Source organism: Meles meles, chromosome 3, assembly GCF_922984935.1.
Source record: "Meles meles chromosome 3, mMelMel3.1 paternal haplotype, whole genome shotgun sequence".
NCBI classification, from domain to species: Eukaryota; Metazoa; Chordata; class Mammalia; order Carnivora; family Mustelidae; genus Meles; species Meles meles.
In genome coordinates, this window is record NC_060068.1 from 151,299,562 (window position 1) to 151,321,891 (window position 22,330).

Consider the following 22,330-nt stretch of genomic DNA (forward strand, 5'->3'; position numbering starts at 1 on the left):
ATCTAATTTAATATAAATGAAGATTGATTTGACTCTGAAGGAGTTAATGGAGGCAGAAAACAGAAAGATGACTAGGAAGCAACCAGGAGAAGATGTTGGAGACTCTTTTAATTTCTCTTAATTTCTCCTTTTACTTTTCTAACTTCCCAAATCTCTAAAAAACATGATGTTACTTTACCAATCAGAAACTATGCATGTGTGATTTTGATTCTCTTTCTGGCAAAGTCCTTTCTATCAAACCAGACCTCCTAGAAAAGCAACTCTAAATGCTGAACTTAAAAAAAATAAGGGCAAGAAGTGCTTTAGCAACAAAGAAGCCCCAGAAAAGGAAAATCCGCTGTAGTAAGAGAAATTCCCTACCGCTTTTTCTTTTAAGGAATTTTCTAATATATGAGTGCTGTGGGCCCAGGTCTTAACAAAAAACAGCCTGTGGGAGCTTTGGCTACTACACAGTGGTGAAGGTAGGGGTGAGGGTCGGGGGCGGGGCAAGCTAGGAAGATGTTGAAAATAGCCAACACTCAAGGAATGGGTAATGCCATTGGGAGATTTTAATGCACTTCTCAACAGTCTCACTGATAGACGATTGGAAGGACACTCTTAATAAATTTGGCCTAAATAATAGATAAAAGACTGCAAAACTTCTTCACACACACGTTTCAGGGGCATACGAAACATTTACCATATGCTGGTAAATGATCATACATTGAGTCATAATGCAAGTCTAATGGTTTAAAGGATGGAGATTTATAAATATAATCCCAAACATTAGTGGAATTTAGTTACATTCAAGTATTCTAAATAGTTGGAAGTCGAGGGTGCACGTGTGCAGTGGTGTGGGGAGAAGTAGGGACCTGGCCAAAGGATTAGAGGCTGCCAGCGAGCCATAAACCCAGTGGGCAGCAGGTGTATGCACCGTGCAGGAAAACCAGGCACGAGGGTCTTCAAGAAGTTGAGGAGCCCTGACTGCAAACTCAAGGTGTATTTGGGCCAGCAGGACTTTGTAGAACACCTGGACAAAGTGACCCTGTGGATGGCATGGTGCTTGTGGACCCTGACTACTTAAAGGACCTCAAGGTGTTTGTGACCTCATCTGCACTTCCTCACTTCCACTATGCTGTGAGGACCTGGATATAATAACCCAGAATCTGCCCTGGTCCATCATACTGCAGCCAGGCACAGAGGACACCGGGAAGGCCTGTGCAGCAGACTCTGAGATTTGAGGCTTCTCTACCAAATCATTAGAAGAGAAAAAAACACCAAAGGAGGTCCATGCATCTGGTGATCTGAAAGGTGCAACTTGCCCCAGAGAAACCAGGCCCCAGCCTTCAGCAGAAACCACCCACCACTTCATATCTGACTAGCCCCTGCACTTGAGACTTCCATGGACAAGGACCTGAACTATCATGGGGAGCCCCTTTGTGTCAATGTCCATGTCACCAATGTCTCCACCCAGACCATCAAGAAAATCAAAGTCTCTCTGAGATAACATGTGACATCTGCCTCTTCCGCTGCCCAGGACAAGTGTCCTATGACTCAGATCGAACAAAATGACCAGGTATCACCTAGCTCCCTGTTCTGAAGGTGTATACCATCACCCCACTGCTTAGTGACAACCAGAAGAAGCATGGTCTTGTCCTGGAAGAGAAGCTCAAGCATGAGGACACCAACCTGGCTTCCAGCACCATTGTGTAGGAGGGTGCCAACAAGGAGGTGCCGAGAATCCTGATGTCCTACAGGGTCAAGATGAAGCTGGTGGTGTCACATGGTGGGTTAGTCTTCGTGGAGACGCCTTTTGTTTTTATGCACCCCAAGCCCCACTACCACATCACCCCAGATAGCTGCTCCTGAAATAGACGCCCCTGTGGACACCAACTACGCCACAGATGAGGATGTTGTGTTTGAGGACTTTGGCCAGATATTGCTGAAGGGGATGAAAGACAAGGACTGCAAAGATCAGTTTTGCTAGAAGGGGGCTGCAAGGAGAGGATGTGTGGTGCTGGGAGAGGGAGGGTCCCAGCCTCTCTGCCGTCCCTCCATTCAGCCGCTTACTCAGCCAACCTTCCCTCCTTCACTCCCTCACCAGTCGCCCCCAAACATGTACTGAACCCATCTCCTGCTGAACATGGGCATTACTTTTTTGACTTCAGCTGTGCCTCCCCAACCCCCCAGTGGGTGGCAAGCTGTGTTCAAACCTGTATTTTTTGGAAGGGGATGCTGAAAAGAGGAGTGACTGTAGGGAAGATAGGGAGAAGGAACTCCCACATTGGACCTCACACCAAAAGCCAGCCCACCCTACACATACTTCTTTTCTTTTCCTTCAAGAGGAGACATTCCGGGGGGACAAGGTCACTTCTTTATTTCTGAGCATAAAGAAGAAAATTAATTTTTCATAGGAAAAATAATAATAAAATATTTGGAAACTAAGTAATATGCTTCTAGTTATCTATGGATCAAAGGCATAATAGAAGTAGAAATTGAAAACATTTTAATTTAAATAAGAAATGCAACATATTAAATCTTACAGAATAAAGTGAAATCAGTGTTCAAAGGGAAATTTAAAAACTTTAAAATGTATGCATTAAGGGTGAAAAGACTGAAGACAAGTGATATAAATTTATTAAACATATTTAAAAAATTAAACCTATACTAAATGAAAAGAAAATTATAAAGAGAAGAAATCAATAAAATAGAAAACAAGCATGCTAAAGAAAAAATCAACAGATCAAAAATTAGAGCTTTGAAAAAATGAATAAAATTGAGAAACTTTAAAACACAGAGAATAATTATTAGTTATAAAAATTTTAATGTCAGGAGCAATTTAAAAAGATATCGCTGAAAAGGCTACAGAATCTAAAAATAAATTAGAAGCATATTTTGAGCAATTTTAGGACAAAGAAAGAAAAAAGGGAAATGGACAAATTACTAGAAAAAAAATTAGCACAAATGACAAAATTAAAGAAATAGATAAACTATAAGGTCCTGTTTCTATTAAATTGATTGTATATTTTATTAAATTATTTGCTCCTCAAAAACTCAGAGGTGTAGTGGACTTACTAGTAAATATTTTAAAATAACATCAGTCTCGGGCGCCTGGGTGGCTCAGTGGGTTAAGCCGCTGCCTTCGGCTCAGGTCATGATCTCAGGGTCCTGGGATTGAGTCCCACATCGAGCTCTCTGCTCAGCAGCGAGCCTGCTTCCCTCTCTCTCTCTGCCTGCCTCTCTGTCTACTTGTGATCTCTCTCTGTCAAATGAATAAATAAAATCTTTAAAAAATAAAATAAAATAAAATAACATCAGTCTTAAGCAAACTTTTCCACAATATAGAGAAATAGCAAACAACTCATTTAATATAGCCAACCCAAGCTTAACACTAAAACTTGACAAATATATTTCAGGAAAGAAAAATTAAGGCTTATCTTTCTCATGAACGTAGAGACAAAAATGCTAAATATATACTAGTACATCAAATGCAGGGATTCCCAAAATGCACTTATTCTCAAAATGCAATGATGATTTGAAATTCAAAAACCAATTGATGTCATCTCCAGATGCAACACTGTCAGACAAACCCAAGTGATGAGTATTCTAAAAGTAGCTGACCTTTATTCTTCCAAATTGTCAATGCCACTAATGACCACGGAAATTCAGAACTCTGTTCTTGTATCAAGAGAGACAATGATGACTAAATGAAACATGTGATCCTGGCCTGGATTCTATACTGCGGAGAAAAAAAAAGCAATAAAGAATAATATTGAAACAATAATAATGAAATATGAGTAATATAAACTGTGTACTAAATGAAAGCACTGAAACAATTGCTTCTAAATTTGGTAACTGTGTTGGATCAACAGTAGACTGGATACAAACTCATAGAAGCAGAGAGTAGAATGGTAGTTGTCAGGGACTGAGGGAAGGGGGTAATGAGCAGCTATTCGTCAAAGGGTACAAGGGTCCGGTTATACGAGATGAATAAATCTTAAAGGTCTATCCTACAGATTCTATAGCATAATGCCATAGTGAACAATACTGTATTGTATACTTAAAATTTCATTAAGACAGTAGAACTTCTCTTAAGCGTTACTATCACACACACAAAATAATAATGAGTGTGGGAGGAAACTTTTGGAGGTGGTGGGTGTGTTTATGGCATAGAGTATGGCGGTAGTTTCACAGGTGTATACTTCCAAACTCATCAAGTTGTAAACATTAAATACGTACAATGTTTTGTATGTCAATCATGCTTCAATAAATAGGTTTAAAAAGAGAGTAGACTGTATAAACTATGAATTCCTATAATGGGATTTATCTTTGTGGTCTTTCATACTTCTAAGCCTGAGACAACACTGTTTTTATTCAAATAGAGTGCCTCACCTCTCCTATTAGAAAAGATCGAGCTAACGTAATCACTCAAAATGCCGACGAGCATATCCCGTGGTGTCAATAAAAGGGTTTTGAGGTCTCTTTTCCTGAAGGGAGGGCTATGTCCACACCATCTTGGGGATTTTGCATGGTGAGCTAACACTGGAGATTGTTCATTCATCCAGCCGATTTTGTAATTGTTGTCCCCGACTGATTTCCTCTAGTATCACTGGAAAGAAGAGCAGAAAAAGCACTTTTATTCAAAGCACAGTTTCATTCAACTGTCTAGTCCTCGTAAAATAATGAAATCACCACAGTTTTGTAACTAATTCTCTGCTACCCTCTTTGTTTTCCTGCCTCCTCTGGCATATATCTCCCCAGTGCCCAGTGGGGTAACAATACCTCTTAATCCCTAAATGTCAGCTTTAGGAGAAACCATAAAGCCGCAGCATTCATCTATCATAAATAGTACCCCAGGCAAGTTCAGCTCGGAGCCGAATACAAATTTTTCCTTCACAGCCTCATGAATTGTATTCTTTATATCTGTTATCCAAATGGATTGCAAAGCTTAATTTACAGAAGAAATTCAAAAGGATTTATGCATGTTAATTTTTTTTTTTTTTTAAGACGGGGAGGGAGGATAGGGGAAGTATCTGGTTAAATGAATATGGCTAAAACATTATGTTTATTCCCATCTGGGAAGCTGCATGAATTTCCACTGGACATAGCAATTGGCCATATAAACTTCTTTCATCCATCTCCATTATAATAGGAAAGAAATAAAATGTTGTAAATCCAAAAGGAAAAGAAGAACAGAGATTTCAGTAGACATAATATTTCAGTAACTTTTGGAAGCAGAAAGCAGATGGAAAAATAGTGTCTGACTTAGAGCCAGCTATATGCTAAAGGCACTTATGCTAAAAGGCACAGGGAGTGAACACTGAACAGCCACTTTGTAACCTGCAAAGGACTTGGAGGCATCAGATTACCTCATTCAAGACAATCAGCCACCTCCCCATCTTCGCCAGCAGGAGACACTGGGTCTGGAAAATCAAATCTTACACACAGATTGAAGATCAGAAATGATAAAATTGTGGATGTACATAAAGAAGCAATTATTTTTTCCTTTTAATTTCTTTGAAATACATAAGCTGGTTTAAATCAGCTTCTCAACCTTTTTTTCATTATCACTCCCTAAGAAATTTTTTGACCTTTTTTTCCTAATTACTCATCCCCTGCAATGAAATGCTAGTATCCATGATACATTGTATACCTACTTATATGTCATATGAGTATCTGTACTTTATACATAAGAAGAAAAATATAAAGTTTATTCTTTTTGTTCAACACAGGTTTCAGAATGACTACACTTTTAAAAGTTAGAATATTAAAAAGCTAGTTCATGTAACAACTTCATAACTGTGTGGTTTTCATGTGGTAAATTTTAATGTAACTTATTTAGTTCCTAAATTATAATGTATGAAATTAATATGCAAATTATCGACATACACAGCACATAGTAATAAGAGGTTTTGAAACTTATTTTTTTTAAGTTATTTACAATTGGCTCTTGAACAATGGAAGGGTCAAGGATGTTAATCCCTTGCACAGTAAAAAATCCAGAGAGAATTTTTGATTCCCCTAAAATTAACTACTAGTAGCCTATCGCTGACCAGAAACCTTACCAATAACATACATATTCGATTAACAGATATTTTATATATGTATTTTGTACTGTATTCTTACAATAACGTAAATTAGAGGAGAGGAAATGTTATTAAGAAAATCATAAGGAAGAGAGGGGTGCCTTGGTGGCTCAGTGGGTTAAGCCTCTGCCTTCCGCTCAGGTCATGATCCCAGAGTCCTGGGATCGAGCCCCGCGTCGGGCTCTCTGCTCAGCGGGGAGCCTGCTTCCTCCTCTCTCTCTGCCTGCCTCTCTGCCTAGTTGTAAGCTCTGTCTGTCAAACAAATAAATAAATAAAATCTTAAAAAAAAAAGAAAATCATAAGGAAGAGAGAATACATTTATTGTACTGTACTTATCAAAAAATTTTGCATATACATGGACTCATGTAGTTCGAAGCTATATTACTTGAGAGTTAGCTGTAATTTAAAAATTCAGTTGCTTAAAAATTATTTTTAGGGAACTCAACTTTTAGCTTTTGCTTGATACGAGAAAATGACTTTTAAATCAAGGCTAGGTATTCATTTGGATATTGTCAACATTTTTTTCTTTTCAGCACAATACAATAGACTGAATAACTTATAGAATTGAATGAAAAGCATAAACTACTTTTATTTCCTTCTCAAGGCCTAAGTCACACATAAAAACTTAGGATCCCACACAAACAACATCTCATGATTTTGCCTCCTCTTGCAATATGCCTCAAGACAGAGCAAACAATCAAGAAAAGAAGTCACCTGCTCACCATAGACTTTAGCACTGATCTTGTATACATTCTGCAACTCCTCCATAAACTCGATGTCAGTGCTGCTTGCATGATTCCTTAAAAACAAACAAACAAACAAAAAAACAATGAGAGAAGTTAAATTCTAAGGAATAAAGTTCTACTGGGTGCGGTTAACCTTTACAGGGCTACAGACTATCGTAATATCTAAGAATTTTTCACCACCCCCACCAACAATCAGTTTTCATCCTCTTGAGGGCAATGTTATCCTTCTTATGAATGCATAGTTTACAGCATAAATTATAATGGTGTGTAATGGAGTGTACATGAAAGCTATAACAGAGACCTGGGACTGGGCTAAATGGAGTTTTATGGGTAGTAGTACTAAGAAATACAAAGACAAAAAAACAAAAAAAGAGAAGAAAAGAAAAGAAAAACAAACCAGCTCTAATTGAAAGTGACTGGTCCTAGAAAAAAGAGAAGGAAGTAAGACAGGGTAAAGTAGTGGCATTGTTTTGCTGCCTTAAAACTGAATTTTTTAAACAATATAAATAGGTAACTTTAGTAAAATAAAGAAAACACTTTAACTAAATATTAAAATTAAACTGCCAAGAGTGCTTATTAGATCCTTGCTCTTTTTTTAGATCTAGTTTATAGAAAGGCTTTTTTCTGATTATACTCAAAACATTAGCAGTCTGTTAAAGTAAAATAAGCTTAACAGAATGGTTTGGGGTGGCCATGCGAGTGCTGAAAGCTAATAAAAAATGAAGTGAAACAAGTTCCACTAGACAGCAGAAGACCTCTAATTCCCCCTTTACCATTGATTTGTTGCATTAACTTGGCTAATCACTAATGTACCCAGAGACTTAGGTTCTCCTTTATTAATGATACTTTACCTGCATAAAAATGAAGGCTGTGCAAATGGCCAACAGACACATGAAAAGATGCTTAAATATATATATATATATACTCAGCATCAGGGAAATGCAAATCCAAACCAAGCAAGCTATTACCTCACACCTGTCGGAATGGCTATTATCAAAAAGAAGAGAGATGACAACTGTTGGCAAAGATGTGGAGAAAAGGGAAGCCTTGTACAGTGTTGGTGGGAACGCAAACTGGTACAGTCATTCTAGAAAACGGTATGGAGATTCCTCAAAAAATTAAAAATAGAACTACCCTATGATCCAGTAATTCCCCTACGGGTTATATATCCAAAGGAAACAAAAACAGAATCTTGAAGCGATGTTTCCACTCTCACATTCTTTGTAGCATTATTCACAATAGCGAACATGTGGAAACAACCTGTGCCCATCAACAGATAAACGAATAAAGTGGCGTGTGTGTGTGTGTGTGACAAAATATTATTCAACCATGAGAAAGAAGGAAATTCTGTCATGTGATGACGTGGATGAAACTTGATGGCATTATGCTAAGCGAAATAAAGCAGATAAAGACAAATACTACATGGTATCACTTATATGTGGAGTAAAGAGAAAAAGTCAAACTCTTAGAAGCAGAGAGTAGAAAAATGGCTGCTAGGTGCTATGGAAAAGGAACAGGTGTACCTTATGGGATTCAAGGGAAGTAAGTGTAGCTGAGCCTCGTGAAGGACAACATTTATACTCTCTGGGTACATTCCTTCAAGTCCCCACTTCATTCTTCTGTCCCTCTGCAGAGAGGTGTTCTCTGTTTCTCCTTGCATATGGCTAATAAGTTCACATTATGTCTCATTGAAGTTCCCCTCTGTAACCTGGGCACATAAAGTCCAGTTGACTCCTCCTGTCCTATCCTGGCCCATCAGTCTTGCCCAAGAGGCAGAATCATGAGACCTGCAGCAGGTCCCGTAGGATTAGATTTTCTGAGCCCAGACTGGGCAGATTTCCTCTAAGAAAGCATAAGGGCAGGAGAATGACCTGCATTTTTAGAAGGATATAATATTTTAATCATATTAAAGAAATGTTGCTAAAAAAAAAAACTATTATTTGCTCATTTAGTTTGTTTTCACTCTCTTCTGCCCAATAACTATAAATTCCATGAAGACAGATTTCTTTTCCTGTCTAGTGCCTAGAACAGTGCCTTACAGTAAATTTTTGCTATACGAGTGAACAAAAGGCTTTAAATAATGATAATGGTAATTATAATAAATCTAAGCTAAAGAAACGAGAATAAGTGGTTACATGCACAATAGAGGTTGTGATTTCTTTGATAAGTTTCTTGTAATTTTCAGTACTTCTCATATTCATTTTTTCCATTCAACTATTATTATCTTTTAACTAAAGTTCTTGAAAAATTAACCAAATTCATTCATCTTTTTCTCTTTAAGTTTCAACATAGTATCTGGTGTGTAACAGGTGCTAGGTGAATATTTATGTATTGATCAGATTGGGCAAATAGATATCACTCAGCCTATGGCATTTTGAAAAGTGCTTTGCAAGCCATAAAATGCTCCCCAAATATTAAACTGTTATTTTCATTATGGTGGAGCTTTTGAGTGAATGTTTACATCTCCCCAAATTCATATGTTGAAACCTAATGCCCAGTGTGATGGTATTTGGGGGGGGGATTTGGGTGGTGATTAGGTTGTTAAGAGCAGAGCCCAAGGAATAGGATTAGTGCCTTAAAAGATAAAAGAGATCTTGGAGAGCTCTCTTGCCCCTTCTGCCATCTATGAATCAGGAAGTAGCCCCTCACCAGATTTCTCATCTGCCAGCACCCTGACCTTGGACTTCCCAGCCTCCAGAACTGTGCAGAATAAATCTCTAATGCTGTGAAGCCACTCAGTCCATGCATTTTTGTTTCAGCAGCCAGAACAGATTAGAACAGAAAACTTGGTAATAGTGTTCAAGATGCATGGGACAAGGAGCAAACTAGGAAGCCGATTCAAGAATTTGTGCAAGACTCCTTTGACCTCAGTCACCTTTTTTCTTGCCTTTTCTCCAAAAGTCCTGAATTAAAAACCAAGTCCAGATTTCTCTATAGCCCTAGGAGGGACAAATTCTTGCAGAGGTTTGACTTATTTTATCTCAAACTATATTTCTATTCCTATCTAAATTAAGTGACTTTGAGATTAAGAGTCTAACTAGTAGTTCATTTTCTTTGCATTCCAAAGAATCGCCAAAGGGTTTACTCAATTTAATAACATCATTATGCATTGCTCAACAAGTCAGTAACCATGTAAGTAAAAACAATTTTTGAAGTCCTCTACTGTAGGAAAGACTTCTGTCTCTTATGCCAGATTAATGAGAACCTGCATAGTGGGATTCTAGCTAAGGGCATAATGACATAATGTATATGTATATGTATAGACATAATGAAAAATTCAGCAGTTTTCTTGCAAATTCATTGTGTATGGACAACTCAATTCAATCAACATTTATTTAACTTCTTTTTTACTCAGTTGTAAAGACGAATATATTATTCAGGTTCTGTTATAAAGGAAATTTGAACATATCACATGGAATAAGAGAGAGCAGGTGATAATACAGCAAGTAAATAATCGTAAGGCCTGGCAGTAATACCTTCCATACAAGAGGTTAAAAAATAAAAAAAAAAAAAAAGAAGAGTTATGTAAGCTTAAAGGACAGAGTAATCATGTAGTTTCTGATCATAAGAGTGAAAGTGTTTATGAAATACAGAAAGGTTTAAGAAGAAAATGCACTTGGACTGGCCCTTGAAGAACAAATACATGATACACTAATATTTCAGAATACAAAACTGGGGAAGAAAAAGTTTCAAGAAAGAAGGACACTGTCAGGAGATTCCACAGCCCATTTTGAGCAAATTGTCCAATTTGGTTGGCTAACGGAGTATGCAAAAGGAAGGAGAGAAAGTAAGTCTAAAAGGGTAATATGAGACCAAATTGTTCAGGGTTTCAAATATCAGGCATTACAACTCTGTTCCTGATTCAGTGGTCTTCAGAAAAGAGCACCATCAACATTCGGAGTAGAGTTGTGCCACTGAGAGGTGAGCTCTAGACGGACGAACCAGGAAGAGTAGTTTAGGAGGAACAATAGCACCACTGAAGCCACTGAAGGGATCTTCCAGTTTCGAGTTCATCGGTTCATGGAAGCGGAGCTGTGGCTATAGACATGGGGAAGAGGTAGAAAAGATGAAAGTACATAGACAAGAGACACTTCAGAGAGTACAGCACAGGATTTAGCCTCCAGTAGGATATAGGAAGTAGGGGAGAAAGGATACCATCACTGTGATGTGGTGTTCTGTTTGGATACTATTAGTGAACATTTGAATATAGTTGACCCTTGAACAGCATGGGTTTCAACTGCATGGGTCCATTCTATGTGGATTTTTTACAGTACAGTACTATAAATGTCCTTTCTCTTCCTTATGATTTTGTCAGTAACATTTTTTCTCCAACTTAGTTCATTGTAAGAATACAGTGTCTAATACACACAACATACAAAATATGTGTTCATTGTTTGTGTTATCAGTAAGGTTTCCAGTCAATAGTAGACATTTCCTTTTTAGGGCCTCGGAAGTGATACATGGATTTTTGACCACCTGGGAGAGCCGCACACCTAATTCCCATGTTGTTCAAGGGTCAGGTGTACAGAGATCGGTGGGCCACAAAGTAATCAACAGAAAGGTAAAGGATAAATTCGTGGATGTAGATGAAATGTCTGATGAAAGAAAAGAGGCTGAGGATAGAATTCCAGAGAGGAGTAAGAAGAGAACCACAGGAAGAAAGAGAGGAATTTCCTGAGAAAAATGTGGATGATAAGATATCCCAGAAGCCAATAGCAGATTGAAAGGTGGTCCTTGGGTTTGACAGTTAGGAGGTTCCTGGTGGTTACTGAGTGAATACTTTGTGTAGGCTGTTGTATTTGTAACTCTAGTTGCAAAGAGTGAAGTTAATGAAGAAGAGCCATTACGAAATTAAATAGTCAATTTAGACCATCCCTGAAATAATTTTAGTAAGAAAAGACAAAAAGAGGGTGGTAGCCTGAGGTCCAAAGCAAACTTCTCTTTCCTCCATTTGAGAGTCTTGATTTCTGATTCTCTGAGTGAAATAATTCAATTTGTAATTTTACTTTATCTACTCACACAGGGACTGACAAAGTGCACTCGAAAGGGCCGGGAAAATAGATGGGGTCATTAGCCTTGGCTCTAATAAGAAATTATAGTATTTTTCCTATAATGATAAGTTGGCATGTGAATAGTTAGCATATGAAAAAGCCTTCAGATAGCAGCTTCCACTGTTCATTATCTTATGTTTTGGGGTTATTTTCTTGGCAGAAAATATCATTTGACTGTGAATCTATTATCATTAAGAAAGGAGTAAAGATTTTTAACAGAATACATATTCTCCTTGTGGAAAAATTAGAATTGCTACATTTCAACTTTCCATGTCCTGGCTCTAATTTCCTCTATACCCTTCTGTTCCTTCAAAATGAGGGCTTTTTCTGCTGGTCATTCTACACATTTAAGCTCAGTAGCAACTTTCTGCTTTATACAGATTTAGAGCATTTTATTGAAAAAGGTATTCTGTGTCACCAACCAACACTTTATTTATTTATTTATTTATTTTTTCCATTTTATTTATTTTTTCAGCGTAACAGTATTCATTCTTTTTGCACAACACCCAGTGCTCCATGCAAAACGTGCCCTCCCCATTACCCACCACCTGTTCCCCCAACCTCCCACCCCTGACCCTTCAAAACCCTCAGGTTGTTTTTCAGAGTCCATAGTCTCTTATGGTTTGCCTCCCCTCCCCAATGTCCATAGCCCGCTCCCCCTCTCCCAATCCCACCTCCCCCCAGCAACCCCCAGTTTGTTTTGTGAGATTAAGAGTCATTTATGGTTTGTCTCCCTCCCAATCCCATCTTGTTTCATTTATTCTTCTCCTATCCCCCTACCCCCCCATGTTGCTTCTCCATGTCCTCATATCAGGGAGATCATATGATAGTTGTCTTTCTCCGATTGACTTATTTTTTTTGAAGATTTTATTTATTTATTTGACAGACAGAGATCACAAGTAGGCAGAGAGGCGGGCAGAGAGAGAGAGGGAAGCAGGCTCTCCGCTGAGCAAAGAACCCAATGTGGGACTCGTTCCCAGGACTCTGGGATCATGACCTGAGCTGAAGGCAGAGGCTTAACCCACTGAGCCACCCAGGCGCCCAACCAGTCAACACTGTAGAAGGCCTGCAGCTGCTGAAACTATTCAGCTGGTTAATTTCATAATGCGCTTTGTTTCTCAGCATCTTGTGTCCAAATACCGTTTAGAGAACACTCATATTCTTGCGCAGAGGCCTACCTGAGCATTTTGCAAACAACCGGTTCGTAGCGCTTGAATAATCACCCATTCATCAGTTAAAAAAACAAAACAAAACAAAAAACCTATTTCTACTTCTACTTCTCAAAGCTAATTGTGGTTGTATTGATCAGGCCAGAAATCTCTCCCTCTGGGTTTCAGGGTTTGGAAAACGTTCTGTAAGGGGCCACATAGTAAATACTTTAGCCTTTGCAGGCTGCATAGTGTCTTTTGCAATGACTCTACTGTTGTAGTGCAAAGGGAGCTTTCGACAACGACTAATTGTGTGACTCTATTCCAATATTCATCTGCAAAATAGGTAGCAAGCTAGATCCGCCTCCCTGGCTCTTGTTTGCCAATCACCACTCTAGAAAAAGACCTTAAGTGGGATGTGTCATTTAGGCATCCATAGAGACTCAAGATGGAGAACCCATGAACATCATTGAGAAGCTACCAGCTTCTCTGTTGACTCCAGGTCAACTCTAGTATTTGAATCACAGCTATTTGCACTCCATCTCAAGCATTCCTCCTTACCCCATTTATCTCTCACCACCCATGTTTTCCTGTGCCATGGCACATGACCTTCTCATTTCTCTGTCCTTCGCATAGCACCCATTACTTAACAACCCTACTTAAGCTCATCTTATTTCCTTCTGACTTTCATCTCTCTAGGTTATGAATGCTGGCATTTGGCCTTTGCTCCAAATGACCATAGGAAAAATGTATTTAATTTTAGGGCCTCAAAGAACCAACAAGATATAGAAGTGTATATACTTAAATGGTGCATTTTCTTGCCCAGTCACCATGTATTTTTTCTCCTGTTTATCTTCCCAGATGCTGAACGGTGAAACTCCTGTACCACACCCCCAAAGGGTCTTCAACAGAGGTCTTCCGCACACCACTCTGTTTTCCTTCTTAGCCTGAGATCTCAATATTTAAAGTCTCAACACTGTACAGGAGAAAGAGAACAGACTAAACCAGGTACCTGTATTCTGGTTCCAGCTGACTCTGTGGGATAAGTTACTGCCATGCATGTTAAAGCAGGTCACCTTGGAGCAGTGGTCTCCCTGCTGTACTTGCAAGAAAGTACCTGCTTTCTTTTTTTCAGACCTGCTCGGATAGTTATTTCCCACCACACAGTAAAAATACAAGTTATTTGATGAATATTTATTTTAGCTGTTTTCCATTTTGGGGATATAATTAACATTTTTGAAAATAATTTGAAATAAGTTTGAAGAATACTTACTTTCAAAAGAGAAAACAATTTCAATGAAGTAAAGGGATTTGCTGAAGAACACATAGTTGGTTATCAAAGAATCAAGAGGAAAACAGAAGTCTCCACATTCTCCATCCCCATAGTGTTCTTTTTTCATTGCACTGTTTTTTTTCCCTGCTTCACCTTAGCACAATATCCATATTAGCCCACCTCAGGCTATACTGTGAACCTCTCATAGAAGTATAACCATCATCAGATGTAAAGAGTGCACTTGCTGAAGCTGTTTTAAATCCTTCCAGTTTAAATTGCTTTTGCTGGTTTATAGAAACATGTTTTTGTTTTTTTTAAGATTTTATTTATTTATTTGACAGAGAGAGATCACAAGTAGACAGAGAGGTAGGCAGAGAGAGAGGGGGAAGCAGGCTCCCTGCTGAGCAGAGAGCCCGATGCGGGACCCCATCCCAGGACCTTGAGATCATGACCTGAGCCGAAGGCAGCGGCTTAACCCACTGAGCCACCCAGGCGCCCCTAGAAACATGTTTTCTGTAATAAACATTTCTATAATAAACCACATCCAGTCATCTTATAAATTCATTTATTAATATCAATATATCTCTGTAGATTCTTTTGAATTTTCTATACACAGAATCATGCTGTCTGTAACTAATACTATAGGATCTCTAGTGCAATATTGAAAAGAAGGAGTATTTACTCAGAATATTGGAGTGATTATTGTCTTCTTATTAAAAATGATTTTAATCTTCCTCTTCACACTTTTCCATATTTTCTGAATCTTCCTCAATGAGTATTCTATAATCAGAAAAAATAAGAATCAATAAATATTTGTGGGTGTCTGGGTAGCTTAGCTGGTTAAGTGTCTCGACTCTTGACTTCAGCTCAGGTCATGATCTTAGGGCTGTGAGATGGAGCCCCACATGGGGGCTAGGCATGGAATTAAGATTCTCTCTCTCTCTCTCTCTTCCTCTTCTTCTGCCCCCCACCCCTTCTCTTTTTCCCTCTCTCTCTCTCTTAAAAAAAGAATCAATAGATATTTGAACTTTCATTCCGAAAAGGGAAGACAATTTTTTTTAAAGATTTTATTTATTTATTTGACAGAGAGAGAGAGAGCACAATCAAGGGGAGTGGCAGGCAGACGGAAAGGGAGAAGCAGGCTCACTGCAGAGAAGTCCCTGAAATGGGACTGGATTGGAACTCCAGGATCATGACCTGAGTCAAAGGCAGTGGCTTGACCGACTGAGCCACCGAGGAGCCCCAACAATTTTTTTAAAAATATATTTTGCTTATTTACTTGACAGAGACATAGTGAGAGAGGGAACACAAGCAGGAGGTGTGGGAGAGGGAAAAACAGACTTCCTGCCAAGCAGGGAGCCTGATGCTGAGCTCAAACCCTGATATCATGACCTGAACTGAAGGCAGATGCTTAATGACTGAGACACCCAGGCATCTGGGGGAAGGCAATTTTGAGCAATTTATTCTAAATGGTTTTTAAAAATGGAGTCAGAGATTTCTTTTTGAGAGCAATACCTATTACAATACCTTTAATGGGAAAAATCATTGAAAACTGAGGACCCTGTATAGTACCTCACTTAGAGTTTCGGCGTTACTGCTGATTGAAGTAATCATTTGTGAAACCCAGAGTCTCCCCAGAGTGTTTATTTTGACAACACTCTAGGTATTGTTAGATCTCTAAGATAGGGCCAAGTGTTAGTTAGCAATAGGAGGAGGAAAGCTTGTTTGGATTATCATTAAACCGTTTTCATTGTGAAGAGGGACCTTTTGACTTTTCAGCCATCTGCAGCAAAGATTTTGTTTAAAGATGACTGATATAGTGATTTCATTCATAATCTTAATATTTCAAAGCTGTGAATCATGTTTCCAACCATCTTACCCTTTTGTGCAGGAAAATACACACTCAGACTACAGCAATTTATTTGCCTTTCTCTTAAAAAAAGAAATAACTACTTTGCTTAAATCTCAAAAGAACTAAAGGTTCATGTTTCTTAAAGAATTATCCTGCCTGAGAACTACCTTGCTGAGATCAAGTTTTTTCTATGAGTTAAACTAGAGTTAACAAGCAAAGCAAACATACCCTTTAACCAAAAGATGAGTCATGTGCCTGCACTCCCCAACCTGTCCTACCAACAGTACATATCATTTCTTGAGATTCTGGGGCATGTGCAGAAGAAAAAAAAAATGAAATAAAGAGATTCAAGAAATGTACAAGGAGATGGAAAGCGAGTACCTACAGCTGGGGGTAAATGAGAGCATCCTCTGAACTGTTGGGTAAGTTATGCCGAACGGCCCTATAGACAGATGGTTCCTGTGAGGCAAGTCCACCAGACGGTGACAGATCAGAATGAGATGGACTTCACGCTACACTAGAATTCTCTAAATGCTCACAAATCTATCCTCAGTGGTCCAGTGGTATCACTGAATTTTAGGGTTCAAAAGAGCTGCACAATCACTGCCCTTCCATGATGACACCCCAACAGAAGATTCTTCCTGTTTTGTTCCATGTTTCTATGAAAATTGTACGGTAATGGCTAAAATGTCCACCTGTCATTGTAGGTATATCCAAAAGCCTAGAGATGTTGAAAATTAATAAGTAAGGAAACATTTGATATTATATGCTGGGCTGTGGTAATAACAAAATTAGAGAAATAGTTACCTTTATTTGAACGAAAATTATCCTTCTAACGTAAAATGATTTTTCCTCCTAATAGTCAAATATTATAAAAGGTAAAGATACCAATGAGTTCTTTTATTAGCATCTCCTCAAGCAAAAAGCTTTGGCGTTACCATTTTAATTTATAGCATTTTCTAAATCTCCTCAAAATAGTTACGGCGAGAGAAGAGATCAGAATAATTTTGTAAGGGTTCTGTTCTTGCGGTTTTTGCTGTTAGCTGGAATAAAGTCCATCTATGTTTTTCAGGCTTTTGGACATGGAAACAGATATTGTTTCCTGAGAACTGAGAACTGGTAATCTCTTGTAATTCAAGTTCCCCTAATCATCGACATCCTGGTTCAGCAAAATACTCCAAGAGTTTGTTTTCTTTACAATTGAAGGAGCTGTCCTGGAGGAACAATGATCTCTTCAAAATCTAATAAGAAAAATAAATAAATAAATAAACAACAACAACAAAGCCCTCTCCAGTGTAGGCTTCCTTGCTAGCAGTTCCTATATGAGAAGATCCCAGTTTGGGGGGTTGGAGGGTAGGGAGGTGGTTGGTCTAGTGACTGTTTACCAGGAAACGTCACATTGTCTAGGAGCCTCAACTCCTGAACCAACCCCGAAGCCAGTGAAAAACCACCCAATCTGGAGCTTGGGTCTGATGTTTAAGACGCGCTATTTTGTCTGATTACAGGCTAAACTCTGTCTGGACACCGTTTGTCTCAATGCCCTATGGCTTTGCTCAGGAAAACCAGGAAAGGTGAGTTACTTACCAGTGAGCGTGGATCAGCAGGCAAGTGCAGCAATCTTTAATTTTTATGATTCAAATAGCCCAGGGCAGTAGCAGTTTATAGATAAGTAGTGGCTTATCTATGAGTTGCATTAAAAAAGCTTGGATAAAAAGCTTGGGAAGAATCTTCAGTTTCTGTCTACCCTCCCCAGGCAGTGATAACGGATTCTATTCTCTGCATCTCACTCAACCGGCAGCAGTACACAATGGATACTCAAACGTATGTCAATTCCAATTTAAATTGAAGGACATTCAGTCACATGTTCAGGGGCTTGGGTTGCTTTTATTCTAGCATTTTTCTCTGAGTTGGTAGGGAAGTGCAAAAATCTCACTGATTGGGCGCCTGGGTGGCTCAGTGGGTTAAGGCCTCTGCCTTCGGGTCAGGTCATGATCCCAGGGTCCTGGGATCGAGCCCCACATCGGGCTCTCTGTTCCGCGGGGAGCCTGCTTCCTCCTCTCTCTCTGCCTGCCTAGTTGTGATTTCTCTCTGTCAGATAAATAAAATATAAAAAAAAAATCTCACTGATTTATTAAGAAGAAATGTTGCTAAGTCTGAGCGTATTAGAGAAACTTAATTTTTATATCTGATCTCATGCTCTTGGTTTGAATGAAGATTTTTTTCTAAAGTATTTTTTTTTAACCCACAACTATGAGACATAAAATGACCACATTAAAATATAATCAGAAACTTACCCTCTGAAACATTTGACGGAGCCATATTTCAGTAGGGCAATTTGGCAATACCTATTAATATTTTAAATTTCATATCCCTTGACTAAGCCATCTACTGCTGGGAACACACATACTGATCTCATGGATATACAACAAAAGTATATGAAGATATAATCAAAGATGTTTATTGTAGTGTGTGTGTATATACTGAATGTTTAAAATTAGAATAATAGTTAAATCCGATGTAATACATCCATATGGTATAAACTATGCAGCCATTAAAAGGATGAAGTAAATATGCATCCGTCAATACGGAGGGATCTTCAAAGTGTATTACGCTGATTATGTGATGATGTGTGGGGAGATTATGTGATCATGTGTGTTCTGGTTACAAGTAGAAGAGAACTCCAGCCTTATATTTTTTCCTTGTGTTCTGTTTAAAATTTTCAAGTATAAGCATGTGTTATTTTAACTTTTTTTGAATGTCAGCAGAAATTTTCTGGTTGATTAAATTATAAGCCATCTTAATTTTCTTCTTCATACTTTTTTTCTTCTGCATATGATTTGAGACAGTTTAGAACTTAATAAATGTTATAAAAGAAATAGAGATGGACTAACTAAATTACAGGTGTTTAAAAAGAAATCTGAATCTCAAAAAGTGTATTTTTTTTATTTCAGTCAACTATTATAACAAAGCTAAGTTATACTGCAAACTATCAGTCTTGCTAAAAAAGTGGGAGACAATTTCTAAAGTCTATGAAATATCCTTAATTTGGCAGAAATTTTAAGAGTAGTATTACAAAAGTGGCTATAATTATGGACTCATGTTATGGTATTTATATGTCATAAAAACCCATTTCTAAAATATTTCCTAGACTCAATTCAAAAATATTTATTCATTATATACTATGCTTGCTCTCATTCTTCTAAATGCTGAAATGAATAAAACAGACAAAGAGATCAAGCACCATCGTGTTTATATTCTAATGAAGAAGGAAAGAGGGAAGAGGAGATATTTATTTAAACTTAAGTAGTCATTTATATATCAAGAAGGGATATATAACAAAGAAAAATAAAACAGGGAAAGGGCATAGGAAACACTGGTGGGAAATTGAAATTTCAAATCAAATGGCCAGAGATCTGATTTTATTTGTAAGATGAAAAGCAATTAACACCATATTTCTAAATCTTTTTGAATGTGAATAGCTTTATTTAATATCAAAACGTATTTTTGGCCTTCACATGATCCTTACTTCAATTGAGGAGCCCCTGATTTTGAAAAATACATGAGCAACAGCTACAATTAAATCTGTAACACTCTTAAATGTTATTACTAATTTGTAAAACTAGTTTTTATTGAGTGATATTCCATGCCAAGGATTGTTCTAAGCACTTTGCATGAATTTTCTTACAGAATTCTAACAAAAGTCTTATGAAGAAGGTAGAGTGTAACTGCTGTTTTATAGATAATGAAACTGAGACGCAGAAATTAAGTGAATGGTGGGCCTTCTGGGTAACTCAGTTGGTTAAGTGTCCAACTCTTGGTTTTAGCTCAGGTCATGATCTTGGAGTTGTGGGATGGAGTCCCATGACCATGTGTCCCTTTTCCCCAACTCCCCTCACCCCCTGCCACTCTAAAATAAATAAATAAATCTTTAAAAAAAGGAAGAAAAAATTTAAGTGAATGGTGTTTTATCTCTTCAAATGAAAGTTACTCTATTAGTTACAGCAGCATTTTCTCTGTATATTTAATCATGTTGCACGTTTTGTTAGAAATATAAGGATCAAAATAGCAACGGTGGGGACAGAGGTGGTTTTGCAAATTCCTTTCATTGCTCACAGATCCCCAAGGCTCCATAGCACACAGAGGAGAACAACTGGTCAAAGTTTTCTCTGGCATTCAGCTTCATTGGGATGAACCCTCTTGTGGCCTCTGTGGGGGGGGGGGGGGGCAGGGGGAGTTAGAGTGGAGTTCAGGGCATCTAGATGCTGCAGTAATGCAATCATTAGTGTGATCAGAAATTCAATGAAGGAATGCACCTCATCCAAGAATGAAGAGTCCTGAACGCGTAGTTGTCAGGAAGTCTCAACATTATTTCCCCACCTTAAGCCCCAGTTTCATCATTCATAAAATGAGGGGGTTTAACCTGGAGACCTCAAGGTTCTTTTCAGCTCTAACTTCTATGACTCCATAAGTAGAGATACTTGGGCATTGAATTTTCTCGTTAGCAGTTTCTAGGATACCAGGGAACTAAATAGAGCTTCCAGAAAAATGCTCCAAACTCCTTCCCCATTCCCTGAAAAGTATGAAAAACTGCACTGTAATTGACGGTATTGCCCACGAAAATGAGCAACTGTTTCAAAAAATGTAAGGTTAGGGGGCCTGGGTGGCTCAGCTGGTTGAGCGTCCAACTCTCAATTTCAGCTCAGGTCATGATCTTGAGTCATGATGTCAAGCCCCACATGGAGCCTCACATTTAGCCTGGCAATGGGCTCCATGCTCAGTACAGAGTCGGCTTGTCCCTCTCCCTCCCTCTGTGCTCCTCCCCCATTCGCGTGCTCTCTCTTTCTCAAATAAATAAATCTTTTTTTTATTTTTTTAAAAGAAAAGTGTTAAGATTACATAAGAATTTCCATTTTGGAATGAAATGTGCTACAAACATATACCGTAGTACTTTGTCTTATAGCCTATCACCAACAGTTTGGAGAAACTTACTAGAACAGAAAGCTGTAACTCTGGGAACATTCACTGTAAAAGTATGTAAAAGTAGGATTTGTAGTCATGAGTATGTAAATTTATAGGTATTAACCAGCCTTAAGGAAGGCAGGGAAATGCAACTGTTTCCTAACATCATGTCTGATTTCTTAACGGAGAATGACTTGTAAAGTTTTACTCTCAACAAGCATTTGATATGTATTCTATAATTCCTCTTCAGGGCTTAGAGGCTTTCAAGGCATGGCTGGACACTCCGTCTTATATTTCATCCTCCTGAGTGCTCTGATTGACAAGTGCCAATCCTGTTACTGTGATCACTACCCATGGAGTGAGTGGTCCAGCTGCTCAAAAAGCTGCAATTCTGGAACCCAGAGCAGACAGAGGTGGGCGTGAGCTCTGTAGATTGTCTTTGTGTCACGGGAAACCTCACAGATAGACTTAGCAATATCAGAAATGCCACACTAAGCAAAGGGGGGAGGGGAAATGTGTGTGTGTGTGTGTGTATCAAAGTAAGAAATCATAGAATTTGATTTGGATGGAATTTAAGTCTTTTCCACATAAGGTTGAAATGCAGTCCATGTTTGTTCGCTCCATAAAATCAAGGAGCTTCAAAGAACTTTAATTAAGAATATGTGCAATATTTTCTGTTGACTATTTAACTTACTAAGAATTACTACTCAAGCCTTTTTGCAGTGTATAACTCTGCTTGCCTACAGTTAGTGAGTTAATTATAGAGAATTTTCTACTCATTAAACTGAGTCTAACACGACCTCAATTGAGCAGCACTATTAGCTATTAGCTTGATTGTTGGCAAGTATAAGAAGGGAAGAGAACGTGTTTACTCCATAACATTTAATAATTCAGTCTTCTCATGGATTCAAACTACTTATCCCCCATAGCTTCTTTAACTCTGTTAGATGTCTCTGTTGCATAGAGATGCTCACATAACCTGGGAAGAAAAGCATAGACTTAATGTGTTTTAATTATTATAGCTTTTTAGAGACCTATTTTAGAAAACCATTTTTACATGCTCAGTACGAGTCTCATTAAAATCATCAGCTGACTCCCTCAATAAACCATCCACCAAGTATGTTAAAGATTTTCAGACTCCTTCCCTCAAGAGTCCCTCTGTAGCTTTCCACTGTCCACCAAATAAAGCACAGCAATCATTCCAGCTCCTCTTAGCCAGCCCTGCCCTGGCCCATC

The 22,330-nt window shown here is 38.3% G+C and overlaps 1 protein-coding gene, 1 long non-coding RNA gene and 1 pseudogene across 2 annotated transcripts in view; 2 read left to right on the plus strand and 1 right to left on the minus strand.

Annotated features, from left to right (window-relative positions):
• The first annotated feature begins 907 nt into the window (after positions 1-907).
• On the plus strand, positions 908-2,239 carry LOC123939293 (annotated as a pseudogene).
• Positions 2,240-3,299: 1,060 nt separating this feature from the next.
• Positions 3,300-22,330, minus strand: part of LOC123938937 — a 33,815-nt gene continuing 14,784 nt past the window's right edge. The window contains exons 2-5 of the long non-coding RNA XR_006817790.1: positions 6,788-6,864; positions 5,349-5,416; positions 4,372-4,588; positions 3,300-3,718 (exon numbers count right to left, since the gene is read on the minus strand). This is a non-coding gene — a long non-coding RNA (uncharacterized LOC123938937). The remainder of the gene's footprint in view (positions 3,719-4,371; positions 4,589-5,348; positions 5,417-6,787; positions 6,865-22,330) is intronic.
• Positions 16,406-22,330, plus strand: part of C6 (complement C6) — a 60,047-nt gene continuing 54,122 nt past the window's right edge. The window contains exons 1-3 of the mRNA XM_046000730.1: positions 16,406-16,557; positions 17,641-17,706; positions 21,345-21,507. Coding sequence (XP_045856686.1) covers positions 17,679-17,706; positions 21,345-21,507 — 191 coding nt within the window. The 5' untranslated portion in view covers positions 16,406-16,557; positions 17,641-17,678. The remainder of the gene's footprint in view (positions 16,558-17,640; positions 17,707-21,344; positions 21,508-22,330) is intronic.